The sequence below is a fragment of the Callionymus lyra genome, chromosome 10, assembly GCF_982586985.1.
Source record: "Callionymus lyra chromosome 10, fCalLyr1.hap1.1, whole genome shotgun sequence".
NCBI classification, from domain to species: Eukaryota; Metazoa; Chordata; class Actinopteri; order Syngnathiformes; family Callionymidae; genus Callionymus; species Callionymus lyra.
In genome coordinates, this window is record NC_141827.1 from 5,255,001 (window position 1) to 5,272,645 (window position 17,645).

General features: G+C 36.6%; 2 protein-coding genes across 2 annotated transcripts in view; both read right to left on the reverse strand.

The window, feature by feature from the left end:
• Positions 1–2,596, reverse strand: part of LOC148069994 (protein SSUH2 homolog) — a 14,785-nt gene extending 12,189 nt beyond the window's left edge. The window contains exon 1 of the mRNA XM_087800071.1: positions 2,522–2,596. Within this exon, the coding sequence (XP_087656197.1) occupies positions 2,522–2,534 (13 nt within the window). The 5' untranslated portion in view covers positions 2,535–2,596. The remainder of the gene's footprint in view (positions 1–2,521) is intronic.
• Positions 2,597–10,976: 8,380 nt separating this feature from the next.
• rem1 (RAS (RAD and GEM)-like GTP-binding 1) lies at positions 10,977–17,340 on the reverse strand. The gene is made up of 5 exons (XM_087800753.1): positions 17,179–17,340; positions 16,152–16,486; positions 14,295–14,374; positions 13,142–13,346; positions 10,977–11,346 (listed from the first exon to the last, which is right to left on the reverse strand). Exons 2-5 carry the CDS (start codon positions 16,450–16,452, stop codon positions 11,069–11,071), a joined length of 864 nt encoding a protein of 287 aa, XP_087656879.1. The 5' UTR covers positions 16,453–16,486; positions 17,179–17,340; the 3' UTR covers positions 10,977–11,068.
• Positions 17,341–17,645: the final 305 nt, after the last annotated feature.

Consider the following 17,645-nt stretch of genomic DNA (forward strand, 5'->3'; position numbering starts at 1 on the left):
AATGTCGCGGTCATGTGAGTCTTCGTCGAACTTATGATGAGAAGAAACAGTTTTCAATTAGAAGGAACTCAGTGTCTTTCACACACTTCAACGTCAGAGCAATGAAAAATCAACTTTCATGAATCAATGACTCAATTAACTCATGATTGAAATTTAAAAATAGGTACTACTACTACTACTACTACTATTACTACTACTGCTAGCTTTATTCTACATCACTACAGTACTCAATGTCTAGAGACACTTTGAACAACAGCATCACAAGTCTTTAACAAAGTCAAATGAAAGTTGGTTCACTTCAGTCACTGTTGGCTGTATTTTAGATTTAAGCTTTCTAGCCTTCAGGGCCACCGTAGTTCTAACTACAGGAAAACACTGTTTTATCTCCAGCAGTGCTAGTACCAATATTTGGCTTCGAGAAAACTTTGAAACCACTTATTAAAAGAAAGGAGAAAAAATCAAATACAGCCGTTAATATTCTCAAGAATCTAGCTTTAAAATACGTCTATATATGGTGATACTGTAGTAACAAGTATATGATTGTAGTATTGTCCAGTACTTGACTCTGGTGTTGTAGTATTTACAGACCACATGACTCTTGACGAATACGTAACTGCTTTCATTTGTTTTTCAAACCAAAACATGTCCAAACATCAGCTTTAAAAGCTGCTGGAGTCACTGTATCCTCTCGTCCTCAGTCATCATCTCATACTTCCTTCAGCTGCTGCGGACGTGATGACTGCTGCCATCTAGTGGCCGGACGTTTAATTGGAACACAAAAAAGATGAACAAATGTCTTTATATCATAAAATAAGTATGACAAAAATAAAACATGTCCTTTTTTTAAAAATCATTTACAAAATCTATACAGTGCTGTTTGTTATTGGTACAGTATTGTTTCACTCCCGCAGTAAAGAGCGTAAGGTACTTTTCTTTTACTTCAGGAACAAATGGAATGTAGGTCAAAGCGTGTGAAGGGGTGTAACAATGGAATGCAGATAAAGACTTGGGAGGGTTTTTATTTTCTAAAGCTATAACAGATTATTATTGGAGAAAATTATGTAATCAAGGTATATTTATTTAAATTGTCCTAAAGAACAGGGGCTTAAATACACGTGATATATATTAATTTTGCTGTCGGAAAATCAGATACAGTTACAATTATCCGTCTGAAAAGTCAAATGTGTGATTGTCAAAAGGCTTATGTTAGTATTTAAGTAGTATTTTAGAATGTTTGGTTTGAAACAACAGGAGCAACAGAAGCTTCATCTGCTGCAGTTTGTCTCACGTTTACTTAAGTCTTTATTGCAAGATCCTGTCTTCGTCACTCGCCTGCGGGTCACACGCCGGAGATGTAAGATTATACAAGCGCCACAAGAGTTGTGAGAGCACCTGAGAGACGCTGCCAGGTGAGACAGAATTAAATAAAGAGAAAAAATGTGTTTTACATACAGATTGAAAGATAAAAACGACTATATTTAGTTAAATGAATCCACTGAACAATAGTTTTACATGTTGAACTAACAACAAAAACTTTTCCTGATGTGTGTCAATAAGATCTAAAGCTGTTAAACCAAGAGACGCATAATTACCCTAAAAGTAACAAAAACGATCGTACATCTATGTTACACACTTTGTCTACTACACACTACTACACACGAACAAAACAATTGAAAGTATTTACTTGCGTTTTGGTCCGTGTTCAGAGAACAAGATGACAAAACTCACGAATTATAAAATGAACAGAAGGTTGTTAAGAATAGATCACAAGGATTATGTAACACATCTTCTCTCAGGTTCAACAGGAATGTTACTGTGTAAAATACTTCTTAAATACTCGACACAGAAGGTCAGAGTGGACTCAGACAAAGTTGTCAATATTTACTGAAATGTAAAATGAGAAGACGGAGCAGGTTTCACTCGAAAAACTAATCCTTGTAAAGCAATGTTGGATGAATATATATATATATATATATACACACATATATTTGTTGGTGATAATATTGTATTATATGCATTAGGTATACGTGTTATTTAAAACATATTTACAAAAGTTAATCACAAGTGTAATAATATACATTCCCACTTTTAACGCACATGTTTTTTGCTCCTCTCTTGTCTTCTTAGTACATTTTTATTATTTGTTTCCATAAAATTTGATAAACTCCCTCATTCCTCCTTTTCAACTTCAAATACATTACAAATATTAAATATTCTTGATGCATTAAGTACAATATTAGTAATAATAGTATTTTATTTAATTTTAGCAAGTATTTTATTAAGTCCTCGTACTATGTTGCATATTTTAGCTTTTTAACCGCTGCAAAACTACTGAAAATGAGGAGATAAATTGATGAATAAGGTTTAAAGTGAACAGGACGTGCAGAGGGGGGGGGGGGGGCGGTGGTCTCTCCTGCAGACCTGTCTGGGTGGTCGTCGCCTTTTGTACTATTAACGCTCACGTTATCTGGACTATAAAGTGTATAAACTGTATATAAAATCGGTTCGGTTCGGGTCTTACCTGCGCTGTTCATCCTGCTGAGGTTCGGTCGCTCGATAAGTGATCGAACAGTTTCTGCAGAAGAATCCGCTACAAGGAGCGACGGCAGGATATGACACGCCTTCTCTGTTGGACTTCAAAATAAGAGTCACCTGTTCACCTGTTTAAAAGTCAACTGTTGTGTTGATTCAAGTGTGTGTTGTGTTGTGATGTGTGACTCTGTTGTATCATCAGTGTGTGTTTGTACAAACTATTGTGTTGATTCAAGTGTGTGTTGTGTTGTGATGTGTGACTCTGTTGTATCATCAGTGTGTGTTTGTACAAAACTATTGTGTTGATTCAAGTGTGTGTTGTGTTGTGATGTGTGACTCTGTTGTATCATCAGTGTGTGTTTGTACAAACTATTGTGTTGATTCAAGTGTGTGTTGTGTTGTGATGTGTGACTCTGTTGTATCATCAGTGTGTGTTTGTACAAAACCCCCTTTTCATTGAAATATTGACATTAGAAAATGATCTTAAGATCTACAACATGTGAGTCAGTGGAGTTAGAGTTGGACATTTGTTGACCTTTAAAAATAATCAGGTGATCATCATCTTCATCTTCATCATCATCTTCATCTTCACCATCATCATCATCATCATCTTCATCTTCATCTTCATCATCATCTTCATCTTCATCTTCATCTTCATCTTCATCTTCATCATCATCATCTTCATCTTCATCTTCATCTTCATCTTCATCAACATCATCATCATCATCATCATCTTAATCTTCATCTTCATCTTCATTTTCATCTTCATCTTCATCTTCATCTTCATCTTCATCATCTTCATCTTCATCATCATCATCTTCATCTTCATCTTCATCATCATCATCTTCATCTTCATCTTCATCTTCATCTTCATCATCTTCATCTTCATCATCATCATCTTCATCTTTATCATCATCATCATCATCATCTTCATCTTCATCATCATCATCTTCATCTTCATCATCATCGTCTACTTCATCTTCATCATTATCGTCTACATCATCTTCATCATCATCATCTTCATTATCATCATCTTCATCATCATCGTCTACATCATCTTCATCATCATCATCATCATCTTCATCTTCATCTTCTACAAAGGGGTATTAAAGTCCATTTTCTTATTATTCTTTTTTCTTGTTTCTCGATAAAACTCTAGTGACTATTTCATATATTTTGTAAAGTAATTTCGAATACATTTTTTTTAAAGGTGCTTCACTTGTTGTTGAGTTGCTGGATCTGTTTTTCCTTCATCAACTATAGTCTTACTTTATTATTATTATTATTATTACTTCAACTGTAAAGTGACTTGAGATAACTTTAAGATAAGACACTTTAAATAAAATTGAATTGAATTGGTTTTTTTAAAGGTATACATTTTAGCTTTATTATAAACACACTTCCCTTCACCATACATCCTTCTTAGTTTGATCTAATTATTATTATCATTATCAATAAGGCGAATGTGTATTTACAGTAAAGAAACTGCGAAAAAATGTATTCAACTCTGTAAGTTATAAACCAAAAAGAAATGCTTTATTTTGAAGGCGTCGCTGTTTCACTGCAAGAATGTGGAACACGCCCAACATCTCCACTAAATTGGATTATTGACGTGAAGAAAATCGAAAAGAAAACCTTCGCTGTTTGAAGAATAATGACAAATCTAAATCACAGGTGTTTCAAATGTGCGTGAGAAACTAGTGTGTGTCGCTCTTTAACTCTTTAAGGGGCGAGAGAACGTGTCTGGATCTGCGTGACATTTGTAGCCTGAAGGTACATATTTCTCAGGTCAACAGGAAACATTGGAACAAACAAAAAACCCGCACGAGTCATTTTCAAACCTGTATTTTAATTCATCTGATCCGCGCTTTATATTGATCATCAACATCCAGTTTATTTAAATTTCTTTCCATTTATTTCAAAATGTATGAAATAAAATCATAATTTTATTGTTTTTTAAATAAAAACTACTAAAATAACGTATATCTTCATCTACGGAGCCACAAATATAGTAATATCTGTAACTCTATATGAAAATAAGTCTTAATTCCAATCATCGAACATGAAACTGCTATTCTTCTTTCCCTCCAGCAGGGGGAGTCCGAGCGTTTTACAGCGAGCGCAACACGTGCACGTGTGTGACTGCGTGCGTGCGCGTTAGTGCGCGTGTGTCAGGGGGCTTCACTTTGGACTGGAGGGCAGACAGAGAGGAAAGTTTGTCGTTTAAATAAACAGTCGAGGCTGTTTGACTTCAGCGTCTTTAAGTCCGAGGAGATGTTTGTAAGTGTTTTCATTCATTTCTGCTCAAAACCAAAAACTCAAACCAAACCATCATTTCCTGAAACAGATAAAAACCCATGAAGCAAATTAACCTTTTTAATGAAATCATACATTTATTTGTAAGCTGGTAAATGTGTTATATACTTCCGGGCCACCGTAGAAAACATATCCAGAAAGGCGTCTATTGTTGGAGTGCATTGTGGGAAATACTTTTAATCGTTTGTTATTGATAATAGACAATATAATATTCAGTCACAAGTCACAGTTACATCCAAAATATAAAAAATGTACTTCAATCAAAAGAGTAAATATTGTAACAAAATACTATCTTAAACAAATAAAAACAGTTTCCAAAAACTAATATACAAAATCTAAAACTAATTGAACAATTTCTTGAAACAATTTTCCTTGGAACAAATTTCAGTACATTTTAAACTAGTTTGTAAATTAGTTTATGCACTTCTGGGCCACCGTAGGAAAGTTATTCCGACAGGTTTAAAACGAAAAGCATCAACTTTCTTACCAGTTATTATTATTATTATTATTATTATTATTATTATTATTATTATTATTATTATTATTATTATTATTATTATTATTATTATTATTATTATTATTAGTAGTAGTAGTAGTAGTAACTGCTAAAATAAAATAAAAAGTAACTTTGAATGGATTGATTTAAAGAGAGCGATCAAAAGTATAACAATTAATTTACAAATATTCCAACAAATTTATATTTTCACAACGCAGATAGTTTGTACATTTTATTTTATTTTATTTTTTTACCAGTTTATTAGTTAGTTTAGTAAAAACTTGTTGTAAACAGTGTTAAATGTATTTATTATTATAGTGTTTTATTTTTATTAATTTATTACTTGTTTGATGCTCCAAGTTTTTTTTATTTAATAATGCGTGTAAAGTTTATGTGATGTCATTTATGCTAACACTTTGTCAGAGATGGTCTGTGGAAGATCAACATCCAATTAAAACATTTCTGGCAAGATTTAGAATTAAATAAATGTTGTCTTTAGTCCTTAAATAATCCTGAGTAACCGGATGCTTGTGGTTAGCAACTATATGCTAGTGATTAGAAGCTAGATGCTAGTGGTTATTAGCTATATGCTAGTGATTAGAAGCTAGATGCTAGTGGTTAGCAACTATATGCTAGTGATTAGAAGCTAGATGCTAGTGGTTATTAGCTATATGCTAGTGATTAGAAGCTAGATGCTAGTGGTTAGCAACTATATGCTAGTGATTAGAAGCTAGATGCTAGTGGTTATTAGCTATATGCTAGTGATTAGAAGCTAGATTATGGTGGTTTGCAACTAGATGCTAGTGATTAGACGCTAGATGCTAGTGGTTATTAGCTAGATACTAGTGATTAGAAGCTAGATGCTAGTGGTTTGCAACTAGATGCTAGTGATTAGAAGCTAGATGCTAGTGGTTATTAGCTAGATGCTAGTGATAATAAGCCAGATGCTAGTGGTTTGCAACTAGATGCTAGTGATTAGAAGCTAGATGCTAGTGGTTGTTAGCTAGATGCTAGTGATTAGAAGCTAGATACTAGTGGTTTGCAACTAGATACTAGTGATTAGAAGCTAGATGCTAATGGTTAGCAGCTAGATGCTAGAGATTAGCAGCTATATGCTAATGGTTAGCAGCTAGATACTAGTGGTTAGCAGCTATATTCTACTGATTAGCAGCTAGATGCTAGTGGTTAGCAGCTAGATGATAGTGGTTAGCAGCTATATTCTACTGATTAGCAGCTAGATGCTCATGGTTAGCAGCTAGATACTAGTGGTTAGCAGCTATATTCTACTGATTAGAAGCTAGATGCTCATGGTTAGCAGCTAGATGCTAGTTGTTAACATCACTTCCAGGTATTCCTGAATAATCGAGGTAAAAAAAAGAAGATAAAATCGTTTACATAGAAATGTTTCTGTTGGAAAACCATCTTATTTTGTATTTATTTTATTATTCACTAAAAGTTGTTCCTTTTTTCATCTTCTTTTTAAAACGTTGATTTTCTTTGCCTGTCAATAAAAAAATGGAGTGACAATTTAGAAATGTTAAAAAAATAATTACTTTAAAATGAAATATATTTTTAATTAAAAGTTTTTATATTTCACACTTTCTTTCTGTGTGTTTCCATCATGACATTATTATTGACAACAATCACAGGAACGATGAATAATTGTGTATTAAGCAGTTATTAGCATCACCAGCAACTGAAGAATAAACAAAATAATCAAAAGTTTTACAACAAGAAGGACATTTAGTTAATTCTTGTGCTTGTGAAACATAAACAGAATAAATCAGTTTCATTTGTCATCATCTCTGGAAACATGTTTGTGTTGGTCAGCCACTGTGAAGAGATTTGAACTCGCGACTCCAAACCTCTGGTCCTGCTCAACTGAAAGGATGTTTACACATCAGTGTGTGTCTGCATGTGTGAGTGTGTGTGTGTGCGTGTGTGTGAGTGTGTGTGTGTGCGTGTCATCCGGGGTTGAGAGAGTCAAGCATTCTTTCCATTACCCTCATCAAACCCATGTTCGACACTCCTGCTCCAGCAGCGCACGTGTGTGTGTGTGTGTGTGTGTGTGTGTGTGTGTCACACTCTCGTCATGACACGAACCTTTTTTATTGGACGATCAACATTGAAATCATCTGAAGAACAAAGTTCTCTCCTGATACTCAGAATTCCCGGCCGACTCTGTCACTTCATTTCCTGCTGAAGCCTCTGAACATGTCAGAGGTTCTAATGTGAAGCAGCTGCAGACCCAGCGAGTCGATCCAAGATCACATCCTCAGCATCTCGTTTATGTCGGAGAAAACTTCAAGTGAGGATTCAATGTTTTACTTCTGTGGAGACGAACCTGTAGTATCGAGTGTGACTGGACTCATGAGTTCTGAATAAATATATATATATATATAAATATTTATATAATCTTGTTTAAGTTTATGCATTTTATTGAAAACTTTCACAAATTCCTGTCAGTGTTCGTAAGACTTTGCAATTTGTTTGCTCATCACAGGCAACGTAACAAAACTTGTTGTAAACACTGTTAAATGTATTTATTTATGTTTTACTTCTCTCTACGAACCTGTAGTATTGACTGTGACTGGACTCATAAGTTTTGAATAAATATATATACAGTATATAAATATTTATATAATCTTGTAAAATCAGTACAAATGATGCTGCATTTTTTTGTTGCTTTTTTTATTTTTGTTTTTCGTGCTTGACAATAAAAATCACTGAGTGAAGCTAAAGAGCAATTTTAGTTTGTATTTATTTAATTATTTTATTAAAGTTTATATTCATCTCCTTTTTTCATCTTTCTCTTTTCTCCTCAGTAACATTTTAGTGACTTCTTAAAAAAATTTTTTGGTGAACGAACTCCAATTTTAGTTGATTTTATTATTCATTCATTCGGTTATTTTCGTCTTTTTTTTCTGCTTTGTTCTCCTTTTCTCCTCAATAAAATTTGAGTGACTATTTAAAAACATGTTTGGAAAAATATCAGGTTTTTTCAGTAAAAAGCTTTTTTGCCTGTAAATACCATTTTTTAAGTTTTATCTTTTAATAACTTTTTCTTCTTCATTGTATTTCTTTAAAATATTTGTGTGACTATTTAAAAATATTTCGAAAAAAAGGTCTTTTTGTATCAGTTTTTTTTTAAATAAAAAGCTTTTTGGCCTGAAAATACTATTTAAAAATAAACTTTATTTAATACATTTTAAGATTTTTCCTCTTTTTTTCTCTGTATTGTTTCCTCTTTCTTCTCTTGCTCCTAAAAACTTGATCTACTACTAAAGAATATTACAATATTTTTGATATACTTAAAATAAGCCTTTATTTAAATATACTCTAAATAAAAGGTATACATTTCACTTCAAATCGCTGAAGTGACGACAGTGTCGAATCAAATTTACTGCGATTGTTTTATAAAATTATTTTTGCTGCTCGTTTCTGAAAATAATAATATTTCCTTTTAATTTTTCTTGCAGTCTGTCCTTGACAACAGTTAAAAGAAAAGAAAGTTTTTTGTATAAATGAAAAAAATAAGAGCTTATGAAACAAGAAAATATTGAAAATATTAAAACGATTAAAAGAAAAGATAAACGATGAGTAAACGGTTTGAGCGAGAACAGTAGCAGCTCCTCCTGCGCCACAGAGAGTTGAGACATAAAACAGTTTGTTCACGTTTTCTAAAAGTTTCACTTCGAGTCGTCGACAGATAAACTTCATGTTAAAAAAACACGATGTTCCTCAAAAACTCCTTCTCTCTGGATCACGTGAACATGAAGATCCTGGTCCTGGTCCGAGGCCAAGAGCTCACGGCAGCGTCAACACTCGCTCGCATCCATCAAACACACACTCGGCCTGGTTTCTGTCAGACGCGCCGACCATTCAACGTGTGATCCCGTCGCCATGGCGACGCCCGGTAAACACCATCATCTTCAGCTGCAGGATCCAGTCTGGAGATAAAGTTCAGTTCGTCTTGAACAGGTTTGTTGTTTTCCCTGAAGTTTGTTTTTAAATATATATTTACTACGGATAATAAAATGGATCCGTGTGACGTGTTGTTGATGTTGTGTTGTTGATGTTGTGTTGTTCAAGTGAAGCGCGACACAAACACTCTGGACTGAAAGGTCGAGCGATGCTCACTGATGCACAAGTGGAGCAGCAGCTGTTGAATCGAACACATCGACATGTTGGCTCCGATCCAACACACGACTGGTCATAATGTTGTGACGACACGGGTTTAATGAAGAAGAACATCATCACAATATTCAATTAGTAAATTCCTATGTTTTTAAATTTAAATTAAATTGTTGGTTAATGACTTAAGTCTATATTGAAATGTTGTTTTTTAAGAAAAGTTTGTTTTAAATAATTGAATTTTTAAAAAGGTTCAACACGAACGCATTTTCTTTTACACGTTTTTGATATTTCAAGAATTAAATAATAATTAAACTAAATGAAACTTTTTATTTTAATTTGTAACCTTTTAAATGTAATAATATTTTATGCACATTTTGTATTACATTTGACTAGCATGGAGGAAGCTATCATTAAAGCTAGCTATTGACTAGCATGGAGGGAGCTAGCATCAATGCTAGCTATTGACTAGCATGAAGGAAGCTAACATCCAAGCTAGCTAATGACTAGCATTGAGGGAGCTAGCATCCATGCTAGCTATTGACTAGCATGGAGGAAGCTATCATTAAAGCTAGCTATTGACTAGCATGGAGGGAGCTAACATCCAAGCTAGCTAATGACTAGCATTGAGGGAGCTAGCATCAATGCTAGCTATTGACTAGCATGGAGGAAGCTATCATTACAGCTAGCTATTGACTAGCATGGAGGGAGCTAACATCCAAGCTAGCTAATGACTAGCATTGAGGGAGCTAGCATCAATGCTAGCTATTGACTAGCATGGAGGAAGCTATCATTAAAGCTAGCTATTGACTAGCATGGAGGGAGCTAACATCCAAGCTAGCTAATGACCAGCATGGAGGGAGCTAACATCCAAGCTAGCTAATGACCAGCATGGAGGTAGCTATCAACAAATCGAACTATTGACTAGCATTACATTTGAAAGTTAGAGCTCAGTGTTTGATTGGTTTGGTCTGGATGGTACCATCATTTTACATCTTGAATAAAAGGCTGTAAATACAAAAATTGAATTTATAAAATTAACTATTGAATCATTGGAGTTATAATATCTATGTGTAGAAAATGTATTCATTTTTAAAATATTAGAACGTTTTTATTAAATCAACCTTTGAATTAGCAAATGATTTAAGAAAAATATAAAAATGAGTAATTTAACCTTTTTAACACGCAAACAAATCTCTTTTATTTTACAAATGATGGAATTTAAACATAGTTAATCATAACAGTGATTTAACATTTTAATGAAGACATTTTAGTATTAAATTATAACAAATATTGAACAATTATTGTATAAATTATTGAACTAAAATATTTAAAAACAATTAAAAACCTTTCAATTAAAAAAATCGAAGTGATGAATGAAAATAAACTCAATATTCTGAAGACACTGATAAACAGTGTCTCGAGGAAACGTGTCAAAGATAAACATTTATTCTTCAGTGTGACATGAAAATGCAGAAAAAAAGACGTGAAAGTCTTTGGAGCTAAAAAGTTCAGTTTCTTCCATAACTCGCCTTAAGTCCCAAAATAGTCCTTTTGACGCTGCAGCGCCCCCTGGTGGGCGGGAGTCTCTCACAGCACGGCCAGGTCGTGGCAGCTCTTGGACCGAACCCTGACCGCCATGCGCTGGTTGTTTCGCGCCACCAGCCTGTCCAGGAAGCGCCGAGCCTTCTGGGAAAGGCTCTCCTTGCGCTTGTAAACGGAGCGGCGCCGCGGCACCACCTCGCCGCCGTCCCTGCGCAGCCGGATCTGACGAACCACGCCCTCGAACAGCTCCGTCACGTTGTGCTGCAGCGGCGCCGACGTCTCGATGAACTTGCAGTCGAAGACCACCGCGCAGGCTCGCGCCTCTGGGGAGTCCAAGGCATGAAGGATGGGCGTGAGGTTCTATCACCATTGTTTGTGTTTCTCTGTGAGAACCTCGGGACCCGACGCCCTCGTCCTGATAAACCTTATCACTGGTGCTGTGTCTCAAATCGCATACTAGTGTACTCAAAGTTAGTATTTTTAGTGCGTCTCAATTCTTAGTATGCGAAATTTAGTGCGCCATGCACACTAAATTGGCAAAACTGAGTATGGATCGATGGACACTAACCACCCTAAACGGCTCCATCTTAGTGACCTTTTAAACGGAAGTTATGTCTATATAAATAGACTTTATTATTATTATTAATATTATATATATTCATATACTTACAGGTGTATTTTCAGCAGCAGTAGAAGGATAAACACGTCTTCGCTGCTGATACCAGCTTAAATATCTCGCAACTATTTCCATTCTCATATTTTTTCTTTATTTCTTTTTCCAAAGTTGTAAAACGTGCTGCCAGCAGGTGGCGATAGTGTTCCTACAGCTGGTTGAAACATTGTTAAATAGAACTAGAAGAAGAAGCTGTCGCGTCATTTCCTGTTAGTGTGTAGCAGCAGAGTTTGATTTGAGACATACTATCTGTGGAGAATTAGTTACTAGTTAGTACGTACACTAAACTGATGCATACTAACTTCTAGTATACTAAGAGTAGTATGTGATTTGAGACACAGCAGGAGACTTGTGTTATCAGAGCCTCAAACACACCAAACGCTCACAGATCGGTTCCTAATAACCCGGGACTTGGACCCGAAAGGTTCGATCATTGTAAATAATTAAATACAAATATGTAATATTTTCAAAATGAATAAAAACATTTTTACACATAGAGTTTGATGTTCTAATCCCAATAAGTCAAAAACAAATGTTCTAAATTCAATATTTTTACATTTGTAGTCTTTTAAATTCAATATAAAACTAGTGCCGCCACACAATCCTGTTGCTTTACAGTCTGTGACGCGCCACTGCTTTCATGTTGTCATGTGATCGTCTGTGTGTCGCGTGATTGGCTGAAAGTTCGATCCAGTAGCTCGGTGCTCTGTTGGTACTGTCTGGTGACTCGATTATACCATTGAATTTAAAAGACTACAAATTAAAATATTGAATTTAGACATTTTACTTAACACTTATTGTAAACATAATACGTGTTTTCAAACTAAATTTTAAAAATATTTGATTTTAGAAATTAAATTTCTAACCCTGGTGTTGTCTCAGGATCCACCGGGTCACTTTGACCCATAGATAACACCAGGGTTAAGAAACACCCCCCACAATATAACCTTTCAATATACAGATGATTTAATTAAATTATTCAATTAAAAATTTAACATTTCAACTTAAAAAATGTTGAATTAAAGTATTTAAAAATAACATATAAATGTAATGCATTAAACAATTAAATATTCTCACGACACTGACATTTTCAAATGTTCTTCTTGGTATTAAAAGTATTGGTTCAGGTATTTACTTCATACTTCAGAGACTTGGAGTAGTTGAGTTTCAGGGAAAAGACCAAATATTTGTTATCCAGCAACAGAAAAGTCGAAGAACAAAAGAGAATATTATTGACTAAAAGTAATTTTACTTAGACTTAGACTTAGACTTAGACTGCACTTTCTTTTATTCTCTATTGACTAAAAGTAATTTTACATCATTTTGCACAATAAATATCCCCATCAAGTTAGCGTGCTAGCCTCCATGCTAACTCTACTCTAGCCGTTAGCATGTATCGTGGGTCATGTGACTTGTGACGTCAAGGTGCGCCTCGACCTTCTCACCTTCTATCGCGACCTCTCTGGACCGGACCAGGTCGCTCTTGTTGCCCACGAGGATGATGGGAATGTTGTCGGCCTGGCGCCTGCGGCGCAGCGTGATGCGTAGCTCGGCCGCCGAGTCGAAGCTGCAGCGGTCGGTGACGGAGTAGACGATGACGTAAGCGCTTCCCACCTTCAGACAGTCGTCCTGCGAGCAGACGCCGCCTCCCTGAGAGCAGATCATAACAACTGTCCTTCTTTATCGGAGTCGCTGACGCACACCACGGACTGGAACGATGCACTCTTGATGTGTTTATGGCAGGTGAGAAAAATACATATTCTGAATTCCTAGCTAGCTATTGACCAGCCTGCAAGGAGCTAACATCCAAGCTAGCTAATAACTAGCATGGAGGGAGCTATCATTAAAGCTAGCTATTGACTAGCATGGAGGGAGCTAGCAACAAAGCGAGCAATTGACTAGCATGGATGGAGCTAGCATTAAAGCTAGCTATTGACTAGCCTGGAAGAAGCTAACATCCAAACTAGCTAATGACTAGCATGGAGGGAGCTAGCATCTATGCTAACTATTGATTAGCCTGGAAGGAGCTAGCATCAAAGCTAGCCATTGACGAGCTTGGAGAAGTTAGCACTGACGCTGGCTCTTGACTAGCATGGTGGGAGCTAGCCACCGAGCTAGCTATTGACTAGCACGGAGGGAGCTAGCATCAAATCTAGCTATTGACTGACACAGAGAGACCTAGCATCAAAGCTAGCTATTTACTAGTCCGTAGGGAGTTAGAATCAAAGCTAACTTTTTACTAGCCCTAAGGGAGCTTGCATCAAAGCTAGATATTCCCTAGCATGGGAGAGCTAGCATCCAAGCCATCTATTTACTAGCATGGTGGGAGCTACCATCCAAGCTAGCTATTGACTAGCATGGTGGGAGTTAGCATCAAAGCTAGCTATTGACTAGCATGGAGGGAGTTAGCATCAAAACTTGCTGTTTACTGGCATTGAGGGAACTAGCATCCTAGCTAGCTGTTTACTAGCATAGAGGAAGCTAGCGTCATAGCTAGCTTTTGACTAGGATGATGGGAGCACCAACTCAAACCAAAAGAAAAACCCGCCTGAACAGTCTCATCAGGTGTAAGAGGACAAATGGTTAAAGTTAAAGTACCGGCTTGTCGTTCTCCCAGGTGTCCATGACGGCGAGCGTCATCTTCTCTCCGTCCACCGTCAGCGTTCGCTCGAACGTATCTTTGAAACGATGAAAAGTGTGAGACTCACTTCACAATTACTGCAACAAAAATAACATGTTTATTTACGTTTAATACATTTGTAAATATGCTGACATGAAATCTGACCTAGAAACACATGTTACTAAAGCGTAACTTTATAAAATATCACACAGTTAAAAAACATGCTGAAAAAAGTAATGACATTAGACACAACTACATAACAACTTAATAAAATGCTTCAAAACACAAACTTTTCATGAGCACTAACTTAAGGTACATGTAGGACTAGCATTGAGAGAGCTAGCATTCAAGCTAGGTATTGACCAACACAGAGGAAGCTAGCATCCAAGCTAGCAATTTACTAGCACAGAGGGAGCTAGCATAAAAGCTAGCTATTGACTAGCATTGAGGGAGCTAGCATCCAAGCTAGCTGAGCTACAGGTCTTACATGGTAGATATTTTAAAAGTTTAGTTTTTGCTGCACTTTAAATTGATAAAGACATTTTTATTTAAAAACATAACAGGCCAAATAACATCAGAGTAAAAGAGCAAAAGCAACATTTTCTGTCGTATAAAAATAAACTCTTGGTCACCAAACGTGTCAGAAACTGGATATTGTTCGTGGACTTTAGCCAAGAACTGATCGATCAGTGAAGGTCGTGATGAGAACAATCCAGTCTGTCTGTCTGTCTGTCTGTTCGACTGTCTGTCTGTCTGTCTGTCTGTCTGACTGACTTTCTGTCTGTCTGACTGTCTTTCTGTCTGTCTGACTGTCTTTCTATCTGTCTGACTGTTTTTCTATCTGTCTGTCTGTCTGTCTGACTTTATTTCTGTCTGTCTGTCTGTCTGTCTGTCTGTCTGTCTGTCTGTCTGTCTGTCTGTCTGTCTGTCTGTCTGTCTGTCTGTCTGACTGACTTTCTGTCTGTCTGACTGTCTTTCTGTCTGTCTGACTGTCTTTCTATCTGTCTGACTGTTTTTCTATCTGTCTGTCTGTCTGTCTGACTTTATTTCTGTCTGTCTTGTCTGTCTGTCTGTCTGTCTGTCTGTCTGTCTGTCTGTCTGTCTGTCTGTCTGTCTGTCTGTCTGACTGTCTTCCTGTCTGTCTGTCTGTTTGGCTGTCTGTCTGTCTGTCTGACTGTCTTTCTGTCTGTCTGACTGTCTTTCTGTCTGTCTGACTTTATTCCTGTCTGTCTTGTCTGTCTGTCTGTCTGACTGACTTTCTGTTTGTCTGTCTGACTGTCTTTCTATCTGTCTGTCTGTCTGACTGTCTTTCTGTCTGTCTGACTGACTTTCTAGCGCTATATAAATAAATATTACTTACTTACTTACTTTCTGTCTGACGGACCTTCTGCCTGTCTGTCTGATTGACTCTGTCTCATCGACTCTGTCCGACTGTCTGTCTGTCTGTCTGTCTTACCGACTTTTTGTCTGTCTGTTCAACTCTGTTATTCTGTAGCTACTTTACTCTTGTGTACTATTGCTTCACACACACAACAAATACACCCCTGGTGGCTGTCTTCGGTATTGAATTTTAAATTAAAAAAATGTCTTTCTGCTTAAAAAAGCTTTTCTTGATACAAATAATAAACTATAATGAATGTGTTATTATCGTAAGGTTTTGATGTTTTAAACATAGTAGATAAAAACACTTTTAACATTAAATTAATCTAAACTGCTTTTTTAACATAAACATATAAACATGAATATTTGTTAGAAAAGTAAAAAATATTAAAAAAAAAGTTAAAAATAAAAATGGACAATAATTATATTTTTACGATCAAAAGTCTTCCTCTGACCTGATGAATGATCGTCTTTCTCCGAGATCCCGGCGAAGATCTCGGCCAGACTGGTCTTCCCGACGCCGTGGTCGCCTAGCAACACCACCCTGTACACGCTGTCGGACTCGCTGGAGTCGTCGTCGTCGTCGTCCGAACTCCACTGGACCCGGTAGTGGAGCGACTTGTCCCCGGGATGGTACGACGCCGACTGCCCCAGAGGAGGGTGACCCCGCTGCCTCGGGTCCAGGGACGACTGGGCCGGGCGGACCGGGGTGCTGCCTCGCCGCCGCAGAGCCTCCTTCTGGGGGTTGAGGGTCATGTTTCTACGGCAACGGCATCAGGACGCACCGGACCTGACGATCACAATGGAGTTTCATGTCATCGTGGTCTTTTAGCTCAGCTCTTTTTAGACACAAAGTCGTCAGTAGGTGGCGCTCTCCTTTGAGACTGACGTGAGGCTTCACTGGATCCATGACGAAGGCGCCATCTAGTGGGCGCCAACAGAGAGTGCACTGTATCGTGAAACATCAACGCATCACTAGAACATGGAGGTGCTGATCCACATCCTTGCCGGTTACAACACAAGTGTATTTAAACTTTGAAGGAGAATTTGAACAAAGTGAATCTAGATTTTTGCTGATCTTGCAAATAAAAGTAAGTTAAGAATAAACACAATAAATGAATAAACTTTGAAGGTTTATCACTTTGAATTTGAAGATAAAATAAATACATTTAATATATTTTACATATATTTCCTTTATATAGTTTTGGATTCAAAGTCAATATTTGTGATGGAAATTAAACAATCTAAATATATTTGTTATTATTTCATAATGAAATACATTATTAAACCAACTTAATATTTAATTATCATAAAAATCATTTTAACTTTAACTTCACAGGAATCGAAACCATAACAAATGATGAAATAAACAACAATTGTACAAAAACAAACACATTTCCTACATGAACGTGAAGAACACAATGAACAGTCAATGAGTTTGACAGTAAATTACACGTAAAGAAATAAACAATAACGACTCACTCAAGTGTCCGTCACGAGCTCCTCTGTTCTGCTGTAACACACACTCGCTGCCACAGTAACTCTGGAAAAAAAAAGTTCCACAACAGCGTTAAAAATTCAGGAGCGGAATCACAGAGTTGTGTGTGTGTGTGTGTGTGTGTGTGTGTGTGTGTGTGTGTGTGTGTGTGTGTGTGTGTGTGTGTGTATCAGAGCGACAGAAGAGGAGAAACAGATATCTGAAGAGAGAGAGGGGGAGTGTCTATGTGTGTGAATGTGTGTGTGTATGTGAGTGTGTGTCTGTGCGCGTGTGTGTATAGGGGTTTGTCTGTGTATGTGTGTCAATGTGTGTGTGTGTGTGTGTTTGTGTTTTTTTGTGTGTGTGTATCTATATATTTATATATACGTGTGTGTGTGTCTGTATCTGCTTGAGAGTATGCAAGTAAGTAAGTAATTTGTGTGTGTGCATGTGTGTGTTTGTGTGTGTGTGT

What these genes read in the sequence shown, in the direction of transcription:
- rem1 (XM_087800753.1), bottom strand. Translation starts at nt 16,452, where the DNA reads ATGACCCTCAACCCCCAGAAGGAGGCTCTGCGGCGGCGAGGCAGCACC. An exon ending in GAAAGACGATCATTCATCAG is followed by an intron (nt 14,375 to 16,151) that starts GTCAGAGGAAGA and finishes ATCGTTTCAAAG; the next exon opens with ATACGTTCGAGCGAACGCTG. An exon ending in CCTGGGAGAACGACAAGCCG is followed by an intron (nt 13,347 to 14,294) that starts GTACTTTAACTT and finishes ATCTGCTCTCAG; the next exon opens with GGAGGCGGCGTCTGCTCGCA.